Source organism: Chaetodon trifascialis, chromosome 17, assembly GCF_039877785.1.
Source record: "Chaetodon trifascialis isolate fChaTrf1 chromosome 17, fChaTrf1.hap1, whole genome shotgun sequence".
NCBI lineage: Eukaryota > Metazoa > Chordata > Actinopteri > Chaetodontiformes > Chaetodontidae > Chaetodon > Chaetodon trifascialis.
The window spans coordinates 2,660,242-2,679,753 of NC_092072.1; the positions used below are offsets into that span (position 1 = coordinate 2,660,242).

The 19,512-nt window shown below is 45.8% G+C and overlaps 1 protein-coding gene across 1 annotated transcript; it reads left to right on the forward strand.

Moving 5' to 3' along the window:
* Positions 1-2,643: 2,643 nt before the first annotated feature.
* Positions 2,644-17,766, forward strand: LOC139345833 (uncharacterized). Its single transcript, XM_070984684.1, has 7 exons — positions 2,644-2,683; positions 10,261-11,478; positions 13,994-14,313; positions 14,399-14,859; positions 15,341-15,591; positions 17,063-17,242; positions 17,398-17,766. The coding sequence occupies exons 2-7, from the start codon at positions 10,741-10,743 to the stop codon at positions 17,605-17,607; spliced, it is 2,160 nt and encodes a 719-aa protein (XP_070840785.1). The 5' UTR covers positions 2,644-2,683; positions 10,261-10,740; the 3' UTR covers positions 17,608-17,766.
* Positions 17,767-19,512: the final 1,746 nt, after the last annotated feature.

Sequence of the window (19,512 nt, forward strand, 5' to 3'; positions counted from 1 at the left end):
CCCCGCTAAGATGCTAATTTGTGGAATTAGAGTAAATGACTGTCGTGTCAAAGAGAGATAGAGGCTTAATTAATTTTTCAAATGCCTTTCTTTCATTTTCACACGGGAGCTGAAAGGGAAACAAATGGCCTTTGTAATATCTGCTGGTGATCTTCTCTGCATGTCTGAGCGCTCTGATGTTAACGATGATGCATCAGGATGCTTCCAGCTGCCACAGTGGAGCTTCACTTCACCGCTAAATCAAAAGTACAGTGAATGTCAGGCGATGGAGAGAGTCTCAGAACCAAAGAGGGAACAATGGCTTCCTTTAAAACCAATATAGACATACAGCGAGGAACCCGTCGGGGAGGAGGACGCGCAGGAAGCTTCATCGACTCCCACAGGCAGCGGCAGAAAATAGACCAAAACGCAAACACAAAAGCTGTTTTTTCGGTTTAGTTCTCACTTTTTTTGCAGACTGAAACTCACTTAACTTTCGCACTTTTGTTCTTACTATCGGTGCCACTCTCCTCCTACGTGTGAAGCCCACAGCTGAACACATTTCAGGTCTGATCTGCAGCAGATTGTGCACAGGGACCGCGGGAACTCGTGTGCGCTGCAGGACGAGCGAGGCGGCCGGAGAAGACAGCGAGTTCACAGTGGCTGAGCTCACGAGCACACTGATGCTCCACTGTTACTCCAAATATTATATAAGACAGGTGAGGGAAACAGCATCTTCCAGATCAAATCAGGCCTTTTTCTGATGAAGACGTGTTCAGGTTTTAGGAGCTTCCTCTCGCTCTGTGCACTGTGCATGCACATAATAAAAGGTGGCTTTTAAACATAATGATCAACAGGGTTTTAGATGTGAAGGTGTTTGATTGAATGAGGGAGGGAGGCTGTGTTTGTGTGGAGTGTGCACGGCTGCCTGTGCACAGGAATATAAGAAATATTCATCTTCATCAGCCATGAACAGCTTAGGAGGAATATGTTTTTTGGGAATAAGGGATCGTCTGTTTCTGCATGAATCTGACTTCCTTATTCACAAACCTTTGGGGAATAAACTCTGGCATGTTGGATAAGAGCTGTGGACTGAAGTCCTGAGAAGAAAAGCAGCATCCTCCCCTCCAGCTAAGTGCTTATTTTAACCCAAACCGTGATCCTTCCCTTCACTGTAGCCAAGTTTTTTTTGTGCCTAAACCGAAACAAACCTCAACCAAAGCGCTGCACATCACAGAGCGTATATCTATTAACTTAACTTTTCTTCTTTGAAAGCAGAAATGTTGGAATCCTGCAAGAGTCCTTTGTCGTTCACCCACAGCAGGAAATGATCGTGTCTGAAGTCTCAAAACAAACAAAGATGTGCTGCTTATCTTCTGTTTGTCTACAGTCACATGAATGGAGTCAGATCACCAGAACCTTCCTGTTATCTTAGTCAATATTCTTATAACTGTTTTATAACTGAACTGTTTTCTCCTGATTCAGATGACGTCACTGCATTTCTGAGGAGCTGATGGAAACACCAACTGCTTTAAATCATCTTAAATCACATCTTTGACTTGTTGTTTTCTCTGACTGCATCATTAGTAGGTCTGTCCTCCGGTCAATCAGGTATGTGGGACTTTTCCTGTCTGAGTCTTCTGCCATGACGGAGGGCGGGTCCATCTCCTGCGATGCCCTTGTGGGTGGCCGTGGTTGAGATCCATGCATGGGGGCTGGGTCAAGGCTAAAGGCTCAACTTAATCTTCAATTAAAGGAATTCAGATGCCAAAGTGATTGGAAGGAATTCAAATAGAGTTTGACCCAGCTCACGTAGAGCGTGTACAGTCTGTGTCAGACGATGAAATGTGTTTGTAGAGTAGAAAAACTCTTTTTTTAAAGGATTGAAGAGAAATAAAAAGGTAAAAAAGCAGCTTGTTTGATGGAGAAACTGATGACCATCTATAAGACCTTCTGTTGCCTCTTTTTGGTTTTGGCTTTCTTGCTGGATTTTTTTAATCACTGGCAATGTTTACATGCACAAAATATTGGGCGTTTGCCAAAAAAGACAGCATCCCTACTAAGCTGCTAATAAAGGTGTTGATATCCAAGCATTTCATGTTTAAAAGTAGGTTTGTTTCTCCCTCTCAGAGCTGACTGTAAACAGGCCGTGTGTCCCAAACTGCTGTAAAAACCCCAAACTGTGAATGCACCGTGCACATGTCCAAAGGATGCTCCTAAAACCTGAAAAATATCAGCATGTCCCGCATGTCTCGATCAGAAAACGCTCCATTTGGAACAAGGCCCAATTCAGAAAATCCAACGGGAATCTGCTGTTTACATGAGACGTATAAAAATGTCATTTTCAGACTAACATTAGTGGAATATTAACATGTATGTAAACGCAGATTAATGGTTAAATAAAGGCTGATCTGTCGCTGCACGTTTGCATTATGATATAATCACGTTAGTCATAAAAGTGGGAAAAATGACAGTCAGTCTGACTGAGTATAGGCGTGTGTGTGTGTGTGTGTGTGTGTGTGTGTGTGTGTGTGTGTGTGTGTGTGTGTGTGTGTGTGTGTGCATGTGTGTGTGTGTGAGTGTGTGTGAGTGAGCGAGCGAGCGAGAGAGAGAGTTAAAATTATCCACCTGAAGCCAATCCTCCTCAAGCTGATCAGTGCGCTGAATGGACTAAACAGCTCGGGGACGTCAAACTCGCAGGCAGGTAAGAAAACTTTTGTTTCTTTTCCACAAACTTAAAGAAAACCTTCTGGATTTCAAAGCGTTTTACGCAGAACTGTGAAATATCCTCTCACGTGAGCAACTCCGTCAGCTGGTCAGGTGGAACTCAAAGTGAGAGCTGAGCATCAGGTAGTTTGTTTACAGAGATGCAGATGATATAAATAAATAAATAAACAAAGCTCCTGCAGGCTGAGTAAGATCTTAATATTTGTTCAAAGCATCTGCAGCTTTGAGGGAAACCTGCTGATATTTATTTGCTATGTAAACTTAAGGTGGGATTCATTTGGTGATGTAACGCACGAGGGGCCAGCACTGACAGTCAACCATAAGCTGTTAGCTTACAGGCTATCAGCACATACAGCACAGCAGTGAGGTCTCATTTCTACTGAAAACATGTCTGAACCTGATCTGAAATGAGAACTTTAAAATCAGTGAATTTACCGTCTGACCTTTGGCCCTTAAGGCAAAACAGTTTCAACCAAAGGTGAGACAGACGGACCAGAAGCAGGAAAATGTGAGTGTGTTCATTCATTTGCAGCTCTGTGATTCTCTGCGATCAAACTAAAATCTCATGAAGTGCGTCTGGTGCTGACGGGCAGCAGGTTTAGCCAGAGACGCGTCCTGACCTTCGTCGAATCACGTTGCAGAGCTGTTATATGAAGAGATGAACTGATGTTCGTGTTGAGAAGACTTGAACTGAAATCTTGAAACAGCAGCTCACTTACACAAGTGCCTGTTTACACATTAGATTTACTGACACAAAATGAAAATTACTGCATTAAATTTTTAAAAAATTCCATCAGTTTTGACTTGAGGCTGAATGTGATTCCTTGTTTTGTGTTGTTGGAGTTGAGTGCTGAAGTTTTTTGTCTTGTTTTCTCGTTTAACTCTAACACCCCACCACCACCATGCTCCTGGCCCCACCTCTGCATGTGCTGCCCCTTCAGCCTCCTCTAATATTCAGTGCAGTTTTGATGAGCTTTAGATCACGTGCGGCTGAGATCTTGATGTGTTTGACACCTCGTCTTTAGCCTTTATGCAATCGCCTTATGCATCTCGACTGTTGCAGTTCTAAATACATCCTCTTAAATCATGTTTGAACTCTAAGAAACTCGGATGCTGTCAGCCATTAGCATAATCTTGGTTCAACATGTCAAATATGTGTATTTTCTGAGACTGTATCTGTTTATCAAAGGATCCGCTGAGGTCATACAGTGTTGTTTCAGTATGCTCGTCTCTCGTGGTTGTGGCCTTTGCATCCTTCCCACTTCCCGTCCTGTGCATCCCGCTGAGCCTCCGGTGCGGCGCTGACGGGTCGGAGGCCACGTGCAGCGCTGAGACCTTGGTTTGACTCCTCATTAGCGGCAGCGAGGCCAGAGGCGGCTTACAGGAGCCAAACAAAATGTGAGGAGATCCATCACCCTCAGATCAGAAACCCATCTCTCGACAGCCGAGAGTGAAGATAAACGATGTGTTATTCTAAAGACTGAGCGGTGACTGAAACCTTTGCCGGGCAGATAGTCCGCCTTCACAGACTGGATCCCGACACTGGAACGTTCTGCAGCCTTTAACTTGTCGTCGTGTTTACGGATGAGCGTTTTCTAGCCTGGATCTTCACAGGAAACTGTTTTTGTTTTAATATCTGCTGTTGTCCTCACATTGAGCAGCTTTGTACAGCCCAGCCCTTATTTGTGGCGTGCTCTTTATTATCACACTATCGTGCAACACAAGAGTGCTTCACAGGGACAACAAGCAAAATTAAATAGCACAGAATAGAGTCAACTCCACGTGAAGAGCCTATTAAAGTTGCAGAGTGCTTCACAGAATGGGATGAATATTAAATTGGGGCCTCATTAGTGGCCAGATTCAAAACAGAAACCCTCTGTCTCTGTTACTGGTGATATATTTGACCTTTGACTCTTCGCTTTTGTGCTAATGCCTGATTTAAGTCCCTATGTTGCACCAGAGAGTCCAGACCTCTGGTGGGAAACCCGAGCTCCCTGCAGAGCAGCACACAGCCAGCGCATTGTCGCATCACTTGGTTAACGTTTTCGCTCTCTGCACTTGAGCCTGAGAGCTTTCCAGGGCATCGCAAGAATTCCCAGCCGGCCAGCCAGGCGACCCCAGGCGCGGAGGTCTCTGATGAAGCTGCCCCTGCGTCAACTCAGGTGGGGTTTTGACCTGCAGGTGAAGGCAGGGCGCTGACCTGTGACTCACCCGAGCGACCCAGCAGGGGTTAGCCTGAGTCCACTTTGGCCTGAGCTCACCCTGGTCCCCCCTAATGTTGTCGTGGGAAACATAAATCCCAGCTGTCGCTCACACAGCCGTGTACCTCCAGCAGTTTAACCTTACTTCTTTTTTTACTCCTGCTGGTGGCCGATCTGTGTGCATGTGACGATAACATCATAATTTCATCAAAGTCGTTTATATTAACATTTTGCATTTTAAATGCTACATTACTGATTTACAGCTTTGTTCTGTTTATCACAACAAACGTTCTGGAAATGATAATGTATGCAAAACACCTGGCTGAGGGTTTGCTCGTCATGTACCTCCAGGAAGTCACGGCTGGGGCCTTTATCCAATGCTGCTGTGCTAAAAAACAGCTGACAGGTATTAGCATTGACTGTTACAGTCAGACAACCTCCAGGTTTCGCCGCATTTGGTGGCACGATCGGGCCAGTGGATGCAGTTCAAAGTGCGACAGTCACAACAGACTAAATTACTGACATTAAAATGTACTGAAGTAAAAATGACGGTGCAGTAAAGCCACTCAGAGCGTGTGGCGGCTCCACAGTCGAAGGCTCTAAACTGTAATTACATGTAGTCAATGTGAGGCGGGACTGGACTCCAAACGGCAATCAGAGAGTCATCTTCAGCTTTTTCAGATGATCTTAATGTAGCTGGTGCCTGTTCTGCAGTGACAGATAAACAGATCTTTGTCTTATGTCCACAGCATTAGCGTGTGAGTGACCCGAGGTTTGTTTAGAACTGCCTTTTAGTTGAAGTATTTCTATTAATGAGTACTACTTACATTACACATTTACATTTCAGCAGCAGTATGTTTACAGGAGGATAACAACAGTACGGTGGCTGGGACTCAGACATGACGTCAAAGCTACAAAATGAGAAGTAATACACCAAAATAATACATATGTTTTATGATTAGGTCGTATTTCATCGCCCTCCTAACTTTGACTGACAGTATGGGCTCGGTGGTAATTACGGAGAGAAGTGGAGACAGTCAGTTTTTTCTATATGGCCTGGACAATGATAAGACTTTTCCAATGTTTGCATTTCAATGTATAATTAAAACAGCAGGAGGAGTGACAGCGTCCCGAAAACAAACAATGAAAAGTCCTCACAAACTGCTCAAAAAACACAATTAGACACAAGCAAAAGTTAACAAAAGTCGTCACTGTGGGAAGTTCTCAGGACAAAAAGTCCTTTCAGCTGAAAGTCCTCACAACTAAAGGTCCTCGCAGTGTCCTCATAGCTAAAAGTCCTCACAAATAAAAGCCAGTACCACTGAAATCTTCAGGACAAAAAGTCAAAAGTCCTCGTAACTACAGACCTCACAACTTGAAGTCCTCACTACCAGAAGTCCACATTACAGAACACAATTACACACATAATCAGAAGGAAAAATGCACATTTCTGCAAACCACTAATATTAATATTTGTTAAATCATGGGCAGCCGATATGTTGAGACTTTTCGTCCCGGTTGTGAAGACACTGTGGTTAACGTGGTTTGGTTTGAACTCCAGAAACACTTAGTTTTAAGGAAAGATCAAGTTTTGTCACCTCAAACACAGCTGGACACTTTTGTTGTCTCTAACGTTTGTCTTCTGCTTGCTAGCTATCTCACATTGTTGTCATGCAGCCACCGTCCCCTCCTCCTCCTCCTCCTCCTCCTCCTCCTCCTCCTCCTCCTCCTGCTGCTATGAAAACTCAACTCACATACATGATATGAGCCACATCGCTTTAGAAACGTTGATACAATAAAACGTAGAAATGATGAGTTCTCATAATGAAAAGTCCTTCCAGCTAAAAGTCCACAGGACAAAACACTGAAGCCATTTAGTCTCCCTCAAAAATAAAGAAAGGAATGAAATGAAAGCTTTAATTGAGTGCAGACAGGAGAAGTGGCTCAGACTGTGTCAGACTGAACAAAAGCTTCAGCGCTCAAACAGTTTGTTTATGAGGCCGAGAGCCGGAGGGAGGCTTTTATCACGATGTATCGACAGATACGAAGACCGCTGAGGGGACATTAAAGACCGATTTGTACAACTTTGCTCTCTGATGCATTTGTTTCGCACTGAGAGGGAAGTTTTGATAATGAAATCATACTTCCAGCAATGGTTTTATGCTCATAGAGTCTGTAGCATGAGGTTTTTTATTGTTACTTCAAGTTGTGATTCAGTTTAGAGCAGTCAGTGATCATGAAGATGAAGTCTCTTGGTATTGATCTGAATTAGTGACGAAGCTTCTTTTGTCTGTTTGCTGTCTATCTTGGTCAGGACGCGACATGAAAAGCTGTTTTTAATCTCAAAATTGATCTAAAATTGTAAAATATATTCAAGTTTTTAAAATTGGATGCTTTCAGCTGCAGTTTGGGGACAGTTTTCTCTTTGCCCTCTGTTGTCGTGAACAGTGTTTTCCATCACAGTTGCCCATTTCTGTGCTGGTTGTCCATCCAAGTGTTGGAACGCTCCCCCAGCCCGTCATCTTAATGAGTCACGTTCATTCCGACATGACTCGCCTCCAGTTTACGTCCAGCCGGAGCACCTGACAGGGAGGGAGGGAGGGCTGACTCGTGTGAAGTGTTGCGTGAGGCAGGGAGGTGAGCTCAGGACCCGCGGGGGGGGGGGGGCATCTTTAAGCTGCCAGGGCTGAGCCACATGGTGGGACGTATACCCAGTGAACCTGGATGACTGATCCACACTGGGGGCTAGGATTGGCTTGACGAGATGAACATGCACATGTATGGACACATGTTAGCATGAGCATTCCCACCAAGCCGAGCAGGATGTCATGGAGGGGGTTTATTTTACCTTTATTAATATTTTTAGAGCTTTTATAGCGTGTATCGTGGGAAGAATGGGTCAGTTTTAATGAGAAATCAACAGCAGTAACAGCTCTGTGAGTCCACTCAACGCTCTTCATCTCCTGATTCTCAGTGAACACTGGACGATATTCATTGATGTGGTTTTTCTTCATATTTGCCGTCGACTGACTCGTGGTGATCACCAGCTGCTTGTCACGCACACGTTCTTCTGCAGCGACACGTGTGACAACAATGGCTTGACTTTGTGGTTCGGGGTGAGGGAGGAAGAAGTTCCTCTGGCCGAACTGGGACCCTGCAGCCAATCCCTTGTTAAATAGCATTAAATCCAACCAATCCTATTAGTCTGTCACCCTTGAGAGGAGGAGGAGAGGCGGGACGAGTTCCTGTGGCCTGTTCTGCCTCCGCTGAAGCAAACACGAGCAGATAAGATGCTCAAATCTGCCTGATGTACTGCAGCTTCAGGGGCCGCTGTGGGCACTGAAAACCAGTAACTGTATTACCTGCAACAGTGCGTATTGTATTTTAATGTAAATCCTGAAAAGCATGTCCATTATTAGAAAAGGAGACGATGTGCAGCTGTGAAACCTTTGCAGCAGCCACACTACATGCGGTCATTTATACAGGCGTACTGCCGTCCGTCCCTGCGTCTCAGAGCAGGGGAAAGACAGCCCTCGGGGTCACTGTCCTCAGTGATGCTGGTCATGAAGCGATGCTCTCCGGGCTCGTGTGCGATGCCTCGTGCTTCGCTGAGGTATCATGTCTCTAAATCCCCTCTAATGTTGTCTTTAAGTATCAGACAGCGGGCTCACTGTCAGATCGAGGCCCTCATCTGTTGGCTGCATGCACATCTCTGAACACCTCATTAAACTGCACTCAGTGTACCGACTTAAAAAAAAAAAGGAAAGAAAAAGCATGTTTGCCTTCTTCTTGTTGGCACTGTGAGGTCATCAGACGGCCATCAGAAGGTCCAGCACATAAAACCCCATAAAACCCAACTTGTTTTTACTCTTTTTGTACAGATTCAGCATTTTGATTAGAGAAATTCAAAGGGCCTCGGTGCTGATTCAGAGCCAGAATAGCTGGTTGTGTCCAGTCTTTACGCTAAGCTAAGCTAACCAGTTCCTGGTTGCAGCTTCATATTTAACAAACAGATATCAAAGATGGTATCAATCGTTTCTGACTTTTGACAACCAAGCAAAAAGGTGCATATCTCAAAATTTCAAAGTGTTGCTGTAACAGTGAACATAAACCTACAAAGTCTGACAGTGTTTGCGACCAGTGCTGTCGCAGACGGCGGACGGCGGAGACTCGGTGCTTTGTGCTTAGCGGGTGCTGTGGGTGTTTGAACTAGTGATAGGCTATGGAGATAAGAAGCTTAGAGGGAACAGCATCCTGTGTGTTCTGAAACTTCTTCTTGGCTTTGCATGTTGCTCTCTGGCTGACCCAGCAGGCAACGCGGGACACTCGCCTTATACTGTGACACACATGGAAGGTTTTTGGACTTCCGAGCTGTTTCATCCAGAGTGGGAAATTTGTTTTTCTCCAGCAGGAGACGTTTAAATGATTAGCCTTGCTGACTTTCAGTAGAAGGAAATGTCTCTGCCATGGCAGCAGTGCATCATAAATTTCCTAAAATCAAAAACCTTGATTTTCTTGATTGCTAACAAGCAACACATCAGAAAGGCAGCCAGTTCCTGATATAATTAAATAACGCAGCTACGTACACCCGGGGACATTCTGGCTTCTCTGCTAACATCAGCGTATTTTCTGGGGTCCCTCCACTCTCTCACGCCTTTGTCTCCCCTCACTGTTCTGTCTTTAAACAGCCAATGAACACGCTGTCCGGGGGCGGACGAGCTCTGACACCGATTCATGAGGCTCCGGTGTGAGTTGCTGGACTCCACAGGCCCGCCCAAGTTTCAGATGAAAACCAGCTTTCATTACTTGAATGGCTGGGCTGTGGTTTAGGGGGCAGATTAATTGACTTTAATCTTATTACACTGTGGCCTGCTGCAGTCTTGACGGACCCCCCCACTGGCCTCCCCTAGGCACTGTTTACCTGCCTGCTGACGTCACTGCCGTCTGCTGCTCAGTGCCAACGGACTGAAGCAGCGATTTGATAATTGGAGATGAATTGCCTCTGATGTTGATCCCCTTTCACTAATGCACTCACTTCCTGTTATGTACCTGAACACATTTGTACTAATATGGCGGCCATCTCTTCATACAATACTGTATTTTCTCTTTTTCAGTCCTCACTCAGATTCCCGTCCTTTAAATCTCTTTCTTCTCGTCTACTCTAGTTCTTGCTCTATTTGGTTGCAATGTACATTGTTCATGCTTCAAACAGGAAACTACGTGCAACAACATCAAAATACTCCATCATTTCATTATGTTTTCCATAATATCTCAGGACTTTTTCTTTGTTTTCTTCTTCGTTTTAGTCATACAGTATCTTGTTGTTTATCTTTTTACTCTCTCTGTCCTGTAGGTAAGAGCCCTCTGCGGTCTGATGGGTGGTTAGAAGCCAAAGTTAAAGGGATTACTCTTGGCTGTCGAACACAGGAGGTCTTTGGAGCCAAGAGGGATCACCTGGCTGGCAGCTGCCTCTTGCCCGAGACAACAGACGGACCTATCATCATACATCAGCCCAGCGTTCGCAGGTCTTGCGATGGAGCCAAGAAACCTTGTGTGATGCTGCATGGTTGTCTCGAAGGCAAACAGCTGAAGAGTTTGGCAGCACCCTTTGTGTGCTTCTGGAATACCGCCTTGGAGTTTGTGCTGCCTGTCATCTAAAGGGGATTCATGGTATCTGGGAGGAGATTTCATCTGCAGTTTTATTGCTGACATGCTTTGCCGCAACGCCTCTCAATCCAACGCCTATGACTTCCATTCATGGTGTTCGTCACAACAAAGCTAAGGCCTGGGAGGACCGTCATTTGTCAAGGAATAACTTTGACTCTGGCCAAACATGGCCCGAGACGTCAGTCCTCTGAGCCTCATGCCTTTGTCTGCAAGGCAGCAGCAATGGGTTGGAGCCTCTCTGGGGTTCGCACTCCCCCTCTTCCCCCTACGTTCTCTCATTTTCTATTACTTTATGTCGTGCGCAGCAGCAGCAGGCAGTTTGCCTGGTATAGAACACGACTATGGCATTAGCCCCAAATTTGTTTGCACTCCAATTCCCCCAGAAGCAGACCCCAGCTGCTATTCTCCACCCAGTGTGCCCCATGGACCGAGCAGCAACGGCAACACTAACGGCCACAACGGCAGTAACCGGCGGGGCATGATGTCCGACGAGGCCAAAGCCACCATCTTGCACCTGCGCGAGAGCCTTGTGAGGCAAAAGGAGACCATCCTGGACCAGCGGGAGACCATCAGAGAGCTGACCGCCAAGCTTACCTTGTGCGATGGCTTCGGTGGTCACCACAGCATTGGCCACCACGACAACCACCACGATAACCATCACGATACCCATCACGGGAACGACCACGACGACCACCACGAGCAGCACGGCAGCCACCATTCCTCCTCCTCGTCACACCACGGGCCTTCGGCGTATCACAGCAACGATCACCACTACCCCCACGGCAGCCACAGGTCCGACCCCCACCACAGGAAGGGCTCGTCGTACGGAAAACACAACTCCTTCTCCCCCGAGCAGACCGGAAAAACGCTGCAGACGCTGAAGGAGAGGCTGGAGAACTTGCAGGTGAGCGCTAAAATCTGTAATGCAGAGAAAAGACGCAACACTGTAGTTTTAAAGAGATGCAGACTATTGGTGGATAGAATCAAATGTGCAAATTGATTGCATCAAATTAGAATAAATGAAGAAAACCCTCAGGACGCTGGTTGTACAAGTTCACCTGCAGCGTTGACTTTCTGGCTCGTAGCTTCAAACACTGCGGCTGAAAGGTTTCAAGCAACGGTCAAATGACAACGCTGCAATTCCTTCCTCAAGGAGCTTGTAGTCGCAGTATACAAACAACCAGATGAGACGGTGTTAAGCCTTGATACAAATCTGCATTTTGTGATGTTTATTGTTAACAGTTAAAAGTAGAAACTTGATTCTGCTAAGCCGTGTTTGAGCTGTCCGTTCAGTCCTACTGAGGTCTGACAATTGTTCAAGAATTGAGTCCAAACGTTTGTTCTCTTTTCTATAAAGAAAACTGTAAAACTGCAGCATCTCTGTCTCCTATCTAAATATATTCCTATGGCTGTAAGTAAAACTCTGATGTTTCAGGTCAAAAGGGTAAACAATCTATAAGAGCTGCTGAGGGAGGACTTACGCCGTCTGCACCATGTAGACATTTTCAGATGCTTAGTAATGTGTCTGCAAAGAGAGGCTGAGCAGTCTGCAGGGAGGCGGAAGCCTATCAAAGGTTTGACTTAATTGGGGTCATATCTTGCGTCACTAAAGGTCACCAGCTCAGCCGGCGAATCAGCTGCCAGCGATGTCCGCTGCCAAAATGCTGTAAGAAGGATGTGTTTCATGAAGACGTGGAAACCCAAAGGACACCGTGTCTGTTCACTACATTAAAGGGCCATTTTTGACTAATGATGCATATTTTGTCTACAGTTCTGGAATAAACACAAAGAGACCACAACGATTAGCTGATTGATCGATTAGCTGATCGAAAGAAAATGAATCAGCAACTATTTTGATAATTGATTAATCCTTTCAGTCATTTTAAGCAAAAATATTACATGGAAGAATTTTCTTTGCCTTTTTATTTCTTTGTCTTTTATGATGATAAATGAAAAGCTTTTGGTTAAAAAAGTAATTTGAAGAAGTCATTTGGTGCTCTGGGACAATTAATCAGTTAGAAAATACTCACCAGATAAATCAATGATGAAAATAATCAGCCTTAAACTTTTAAGTAATATTCACACACACAGCATCCACCCACCCACCCATCGGCCATTGTCAGACAAACACCGCCTACAAAGCTAACATCACAGCTGTTTGTCGGTTGTCTCTGAGCCGTTCCGGCTCTCAATCTCTCTCCTGGATATCAGTGGCCAAGCCTGAGCTCAAGCAGGAAGCTGCTTTAACTTGATTAGCTCTCCCCCCTGACTTAAACAACCCCTGCATCCATGTGTTCATCACATGATGGAGTGAAGGTGAAGCTTAGAGGAGGACAGGGACGTGATGGAGGATGAGGAGGAGGGATCTCTGAGAAACATCTCTGGTACATCAGATCGCAGTATTGTTTTTTGTACATTAATTTGAGATGAAGGATCTGTTTCCTGTGGGGAAACCAAGCCAAGTAAGTCAACTTTGCATCACAAGCCAAAAAATCTGGGACTCACTGATCCAGATATCTAAAAGAATTCACTTTTTAACTTGAATTTAATTCAATGTGAACTCAACAAAGCAGCAAATCAGAGCTCACTGGCAACCTTTGTAGCTGTTGTTGTTGCTCTCCCAGAATTTTATTTCTAGGAGAGCAGTTTATAGATATTGCACATGATGTGAGAATATGTGATACACTTTCCGAATTGTGTCCCGGCACCTAAAACAAGCCGTACATATGGTTCTGCTGTCTCACTTGTGTTACAACATTTAATGATGATGGTGTCGCATTGCGAGACTAAGACCCTGCTGCCCGCTGGCCTGTGAAAGCCTCATTATCAGCACAGGTGGTCTCAGTCCTCGCGCAGGGAAGGTGTTGCCAGAAATCCCCTTCAATCTCCCTCAAAGGTGTGAGACAAAACAGAAGCCGGAGCCAGGATTTACCTTCCATAACTCCCTCCTCTAACAGGATGTCTACGCCACCGGCCTCTGGCCATGCGCCGAAGGCCGCTAGCCAGCCTCACCTTCAATTAGCTTCATCCTCCCTGACGAGGCTTAATCGTGGCGTGCGCTGGCAGGGAACAAAGCCGGATTTGCCGGTGAGAAAGACGTGGATGAGCAAGGGGGAGCTGGAGGGAGGACTCGAAGGCAGGAGGGGAAACTATTTGCCTGCAACTTTAAACGTTATATCACGTCATATCATGATTTTTATTCATTGTGTAGTGGCAAGTGGTAAATTTAGCCGACTTGGCTCCTACTGACCACAGACGGTTAACACAACGGTTTTTGGTACTTGACAAAAGCTCCTCGCAAAACATACACTTTGATCGAGTGTGTGTTAAAGTGCTTCCTATGCAGAAAATCACTTCCTGCCCTCCATCTGCATCCACACCACAACAAAAGAGTGACGTATGTATGTTTGCTTCTGCAGGCCAGGAACTCCACCAGCTCCTACTCCAGCTCCCTGAGAGAACTCCTCCAGCGGAAGATCACCGCTCTGGAGGAGCAGCTGCACAGCTACTACAGAGATCACCATGACTACGGTCACCATAATGACCACCACGACGACCACCACGATGACCACCACGACGACCACCGTGGCAATGGCCACCACGATGACCATCATGACGACCACCGTGGCAATGGCCACCGTGACAGCCATCATGACAACCACCATGATGACCACCACAGTAACGGTCACTATGACGACCACCATGACAGCCATCGGAACAGCTACCACAGTAACCACAGGTTAGTGATCATGACGGTGCTGTCTCATTATCGTTGATGACGCATTTAGCCACAGTTTTTGTTAACGAACTGAACCCTACCACAGGTACAATCATCGCAATGGTTACCACAATCGCCATCACGACTACCACTACGACTCGCACCACAGCCGGCAGCAAGGTCACTTTGGCAACCATCGCAGCAACCACCATGACGACCATGGAGACGACCATCAGGGCCACCACGACGATCACAGTTTCGGTACTCACCACGACGATCACCACGATGATCACCACGGACCTGGATACCACGATGACCACCACCATGACCACCACAATGACCACCATGACGACCACCACGACGACCACCATGACGACCACCACGACGATCACCACGACGACCACCACGACAATCACCACGGCTACGACTACCATGACAGCCACCACGGTGATGATCATCACCCACGGAGGCTGCCTTTCAGCAGCAAAGAGACCAGTGTGCGGGGCGCAGGGCACGGCAAGCTGGAGACAGTGCTGAGCCAACTGCATCATGGGAACACTAACCACGGTACACACACGCACACGCGCACACACACGCACACAGCTACTGCACAGTTGTCATGAAATAATTACTTTTACATTTCAGACACAAGCAGTGAAGTTTCTCACAGGAAAGGTCACAGTTTTACTCTAAAGTTAAACTTGGCAGGTCTGTTAACATCTACTGCCATTTCGACTAAACTCTGCATTTCAGATTAAAACCTTTATTCCTCAACAAAACAAAGATGAGCGCTGAGTGTGGAATTACGTTCTTGTTCTTGTTCTTGTAGCTCACACAGTCCTACTCCGTAGAGAGCTGCAGGTGAAGTAAGAAGACACATTCTGCAGCACATTAACTCTACGAACTGTCTGCAGATACTGCGTGTTAAATGAAGCTGAAGTGTTACAGCTAACCGCAGACTGTTCAACTGAAACCAGTTGCTGGTGGTAGAACAATATACGTCCTTTACAGATGAGTGACCTGAGTCTAAATCTCTTCGTCTCACCAGGAAATCACCACAAGCTGAAGAGTCCCACCGCTTTCCTGCTCGACTTCCCCATGAGGACCAACTACATGTACGCTCGGATGAAGCGGTCGGTGGTCAACGAGATCTTCGCCCTGACAATCTGCCTGTGGTTGAAGGCGGGATCGGGTCCTGGCCTCGGCACTCCCTTCTCCTACGCCGTGCCGGGACAAGCCAACGAGCTGGTGCTCATCGAGTGGGGCAGCAACCCCATGGAGCTGCTCATCAATGACAAGGTGAGGGCAATGCAATGTGAAGTTAAAGTCAGTTAACACACTCTGTGTGTGATGGTTCCTGCTAACAGTGGTTCTACTGTATATTAAAGGATTAAAGACTTCAGACTCCAGTCAAAACGCTGCTTCTCTGAGCTTTAGGGGACCACTGTCCTTTGTTAGCACTGCTAGACCAGAAAACCTGTATTTGGTCAGCTGGGGCTGCTTGTGTCTTTTCCTACAACCAGTACAGCATTTTCAATGGCTAGTTGAATAAAACAAGGTAAAATATAAATTACCACAGTGTAACTGTACTTCAGTAACTACATGGACAGTGAAATCACATACTACATCTGTAATTATAAGCACAGTACTGCGAACATTGTGGGCAGTAAAAAAGAGAGCATGACATGGCCTCATCACTTTCAGTACATTTGTGCTGTTATGCTAATGCTAAGTATTTTAAAACATAAATTCTACCATTTCTGTTTTGTTTCTGGAGCTCTGTTGATGCTGAACTGCCGTTTTCAGTCACAACACTTTGAAATTTCAGACCTGCAGAGGTCATAGCTCAGAAAAGGTTGCTTATCTGCGTTTGTGCATCGGAAGCTGTGGAAAAAATTTAGCCTTTTGCGTTTTCTCTGAGGCTGTTCGTCAGACAAGAATCTCTGACTCTGAGCCTTTTGTGTCATTAATCTCATTTTATGATAATTGACAGTCTGAATGAGGCTCGATGATTTAACGAGACGTTAACTTGTGCACATTCTTGACACAGATTATTCATTTATTTTATTAGCCTCCTAATCTTTCATTCTCTGAAAGGCTTGACACCTACAGGGAAGACAGATGTTTGTCTTCTTCCTTTCCTTGCCCCAGTTCTGAGCCCAACAAACAAACCAACAAAGCGATTAATCTGATTATCAGAACTGATTGGCCTAATTATCTGTGAGAGTGACATTACCCCGAGGGATCAACTGTCATGTCTGTTCTAGTCACACACTTGGCAATCATCAAACTGATCAATGACACAGTCAAACGATCTCTGGAATGCAGATTAAACTCGTCTTTGATTAATCTGCTGGAGTTTATCAGATTCTCATATTGTACTAATCCACTTTCCTACGTTAGCGAGCGCTTGCATGTGAAGCTGAACGGAGGTTTTTCATGGATGATGATGATGTTTGGAAAGAAGAAGGTCCAGCGTTTTCCTTGTTTTTCTTTCCTGATGAAACAAAGGAAAATCCTTCTTTCTGTGTGGATACTCTTACATGATTATTTGATCGGGGTGACGTCTGCGCTTTGATGGAACTCGTTGGTTCAGGTCAGACCTCAGTTATCCTGTTAAGCTCAGACCAGATCACTTAAGTGATGCATCTGTGGCTTCGTTTTACCAGTGATGTTTTTAAGAAGCTGTATTTCAAAGAGAAAGACAAGTTTTTTGTAACATTTCTTAAAGGTTGTAAACTTTGTCTTCTCTGTCCACCCGTGTTTGTAGGCGGTGACACTGCCCATAACCATGACGGACGGGAAGTGGCATCACGTGTGCGTGACGTGGTCGACACGCGACGGCGTCTGGGAGGCCTACCAGGATGGCGTGAAGAAAGGCTCAGGACAAAACCTGTCGTCCTGGCACCCCATCAAAGCAGGAGGGACCTTCATCCTGGGCCAGGAGCAGGTAAGACCTGCAGCATGCTTTCAGTCTGGAGATTTTCAGCAGACCTCAGCTCACATGCGCAGATGTTCTAGAAAGCAGGACTTTTGAAATGTTGTGTTGGATGTAGAAACTGTCGCCATATTCTTACTCTCCTCACTCCTCGCTGCGCCTCACAGGACACGATGGGAGGACGCTTCGACGTCACTCAGTCCTTCATGGGAGAGCTGTCCGATCTCCAGTTCTGGTCCAGAGTCCTGGCGCCCAACGAGATCTACGCCCAGGCGACCTGCGGGGGCCACCTCACCGGTGATGTCATGTCGTGGTCGGAGGAGGTGGTGGAGCTCCACGGAGGCCTCACCGAGTTCTCCTTTGACCCCTGCCACTGAGGACTGACGCCGGACCCCCGACACCCCCAACATTTTGGATAACATGCCCACGTCACAAATAGATGGACAGTGGTTAAATGTTATTTTGTCAGCGATCGAAGATGCAGGAATGATTTCTCTCTTTGGTTTTTCTTCGTTTTGTTCTGCAGGAGTTAAATAACACAAACGAACGGAGCAAGGACTTGTTTTGCTTTTTCTATATGTTTTTGCCATTCCTGTTCGATCTTTCTGCCTTCTCCACCTACACCCTCACTTCTTCGCTCTGACGCTGTCAGCAGGACGACTTTGAAGGCTCCAAAGAGCGCAGAGCTTTGGATTTACCGGCCGTGCGGTCATGACTGTGGCTGCTCTCAGAGATCCACCACACATAATAGGATTTCACTCCATCAGAACAGGTCCAAAGGTTGCCTGTTGCCATTAGCTCGCCCGCACCAGCTTGTTTTGTTTGGTATGCGAGCAACATAAACGTCACAGGAGGTGAAAGGACAGGAAGTGAAGTGAAGCCACGTGGAGATCTGAACTGATGATTCATGCTTGTTGATAAAGTACTGAATATCTGCTCTTGTTTTGTGGAGACAAAGGAGTAAAGCTGCTGCGGGACTTTTTAAAATGCAGAGAGAACGTTGGAAGACTGATTTATAAATATAGTATTTCATATTGAAAACTCAACTTTTTTAGTAGAAAGAAACAAATAATCCATGTGTTATGTGTTGTCACTGCAGAACTAAGTGTGATGTTTTAATATTCTCTGTCTCTAAGTGGATCTGCTTCTCTCCGGCCGTTACATAAGAGCTCCACGGCTCAATGTCAGACACGACACGTTGCAGCCAAGAAGCCACCTGACAGCGTTAACCGTCGCTCAGCATGTCAGCCGCCGTAAAGCTGATGTCTCCTCGGCCGCCCGTGGCTTACAGCGGGATTTACCTGTGCACAACCGATCTGATCCTGCCTATTTCCGACCAGCTCAAACCACATGGCAGAGTCAGACGCACAAACACACACACACACACACGCACACACACACACGCACACACACACACACACACACACACACACACACACACACGCACACACACGCACACACACACTTTCAGAGAAGGTTAAGAGATTAAAAGAGACATTATTGATCTCATGCTAACCGTTTGTAGACGCACCTTCATGTTTTTTTTAACAAAAGAGGTTTTTGTACGTGTAAATTGTGTCAGATTTGAATTATTATGGCGTTTCTCATGTTGTGTAAGTTTAATAAGTACATAGCACTTTCTCACCCACTCTTAACCCTGTGTTTGTTTGTAAAGCACATCTTCGGGAGTCAACCGTTCATGGTTTGTTTGTTTCCCCTCTGAGTTCAACTCAGATCGCATCCTGAGTCTCACTACAGCTGTGAATACCTGCGAAATGTTTCCTCGACTGTAATGCCAAGACGAGCAGCACTTTGAAACCACGCTCCCGTTTCCTTCCTGTGATAGTGGGCCAAATGCACGTGACATGTCTTTCATATGTTCTTCCTCCTGTCTTTGTTACGTAGGCTTCGGTTCAAACACCTCCTGCGACCAAACTGTGTAGTTTCTAAGCTGAATGTTGACATGAAACAAAATATGAGATACAACTTCATGCAGAAAAAAAACTTGCTTGTTCTCGCCTTTGGTGTGCATTTTATCATTGAGTAGGTTTTTTGTTATCTTTGTGTCTTTGGCTGTAAATATATCCAGTGTGACATTGTGTTCAGTCAACAGTTCCCCCCCCCCCCCCCCCCCCCCCCCCCCCATGTGTAAGCCAAAACTATAAATTGTAAAACTTGAAAGAGGAAGAAAATGCACTATAAGATGTCAAATATTTGTAAATATGTCAGGATTTTGAATAAAACAATTTCAAATATTTTATGAATTCAAACAGAAGTGCAAA

What these genes read in the sequence shown, in the direction of transcription:
- LOC139345833 (XM_070984684.1), top strand. Translation starts at nt 10,741, where the DNA reads ATGGCCCGAGACGTCAGTCCTCTGAGCCTCATGCCTTTGTCTGCAAGG. An exon ending in AGCTACCACAGTAACCACAG is followed by an intron (nt 14,314 to 14,398) that starts GTTAGTGATCAT and finishes ACCCTACCACAG; the next exon opens with GTACAATCATCGCAATGGTT. An exon ending in TCATCCTGGGCCAGGAGCAG is followed by an intron (nt 17,243 to 17,397) that starts GTAAGACCTGCA and finishes TGCGCCTCACAG; the next exon opens with GACACGATGGGAGGACGCTT.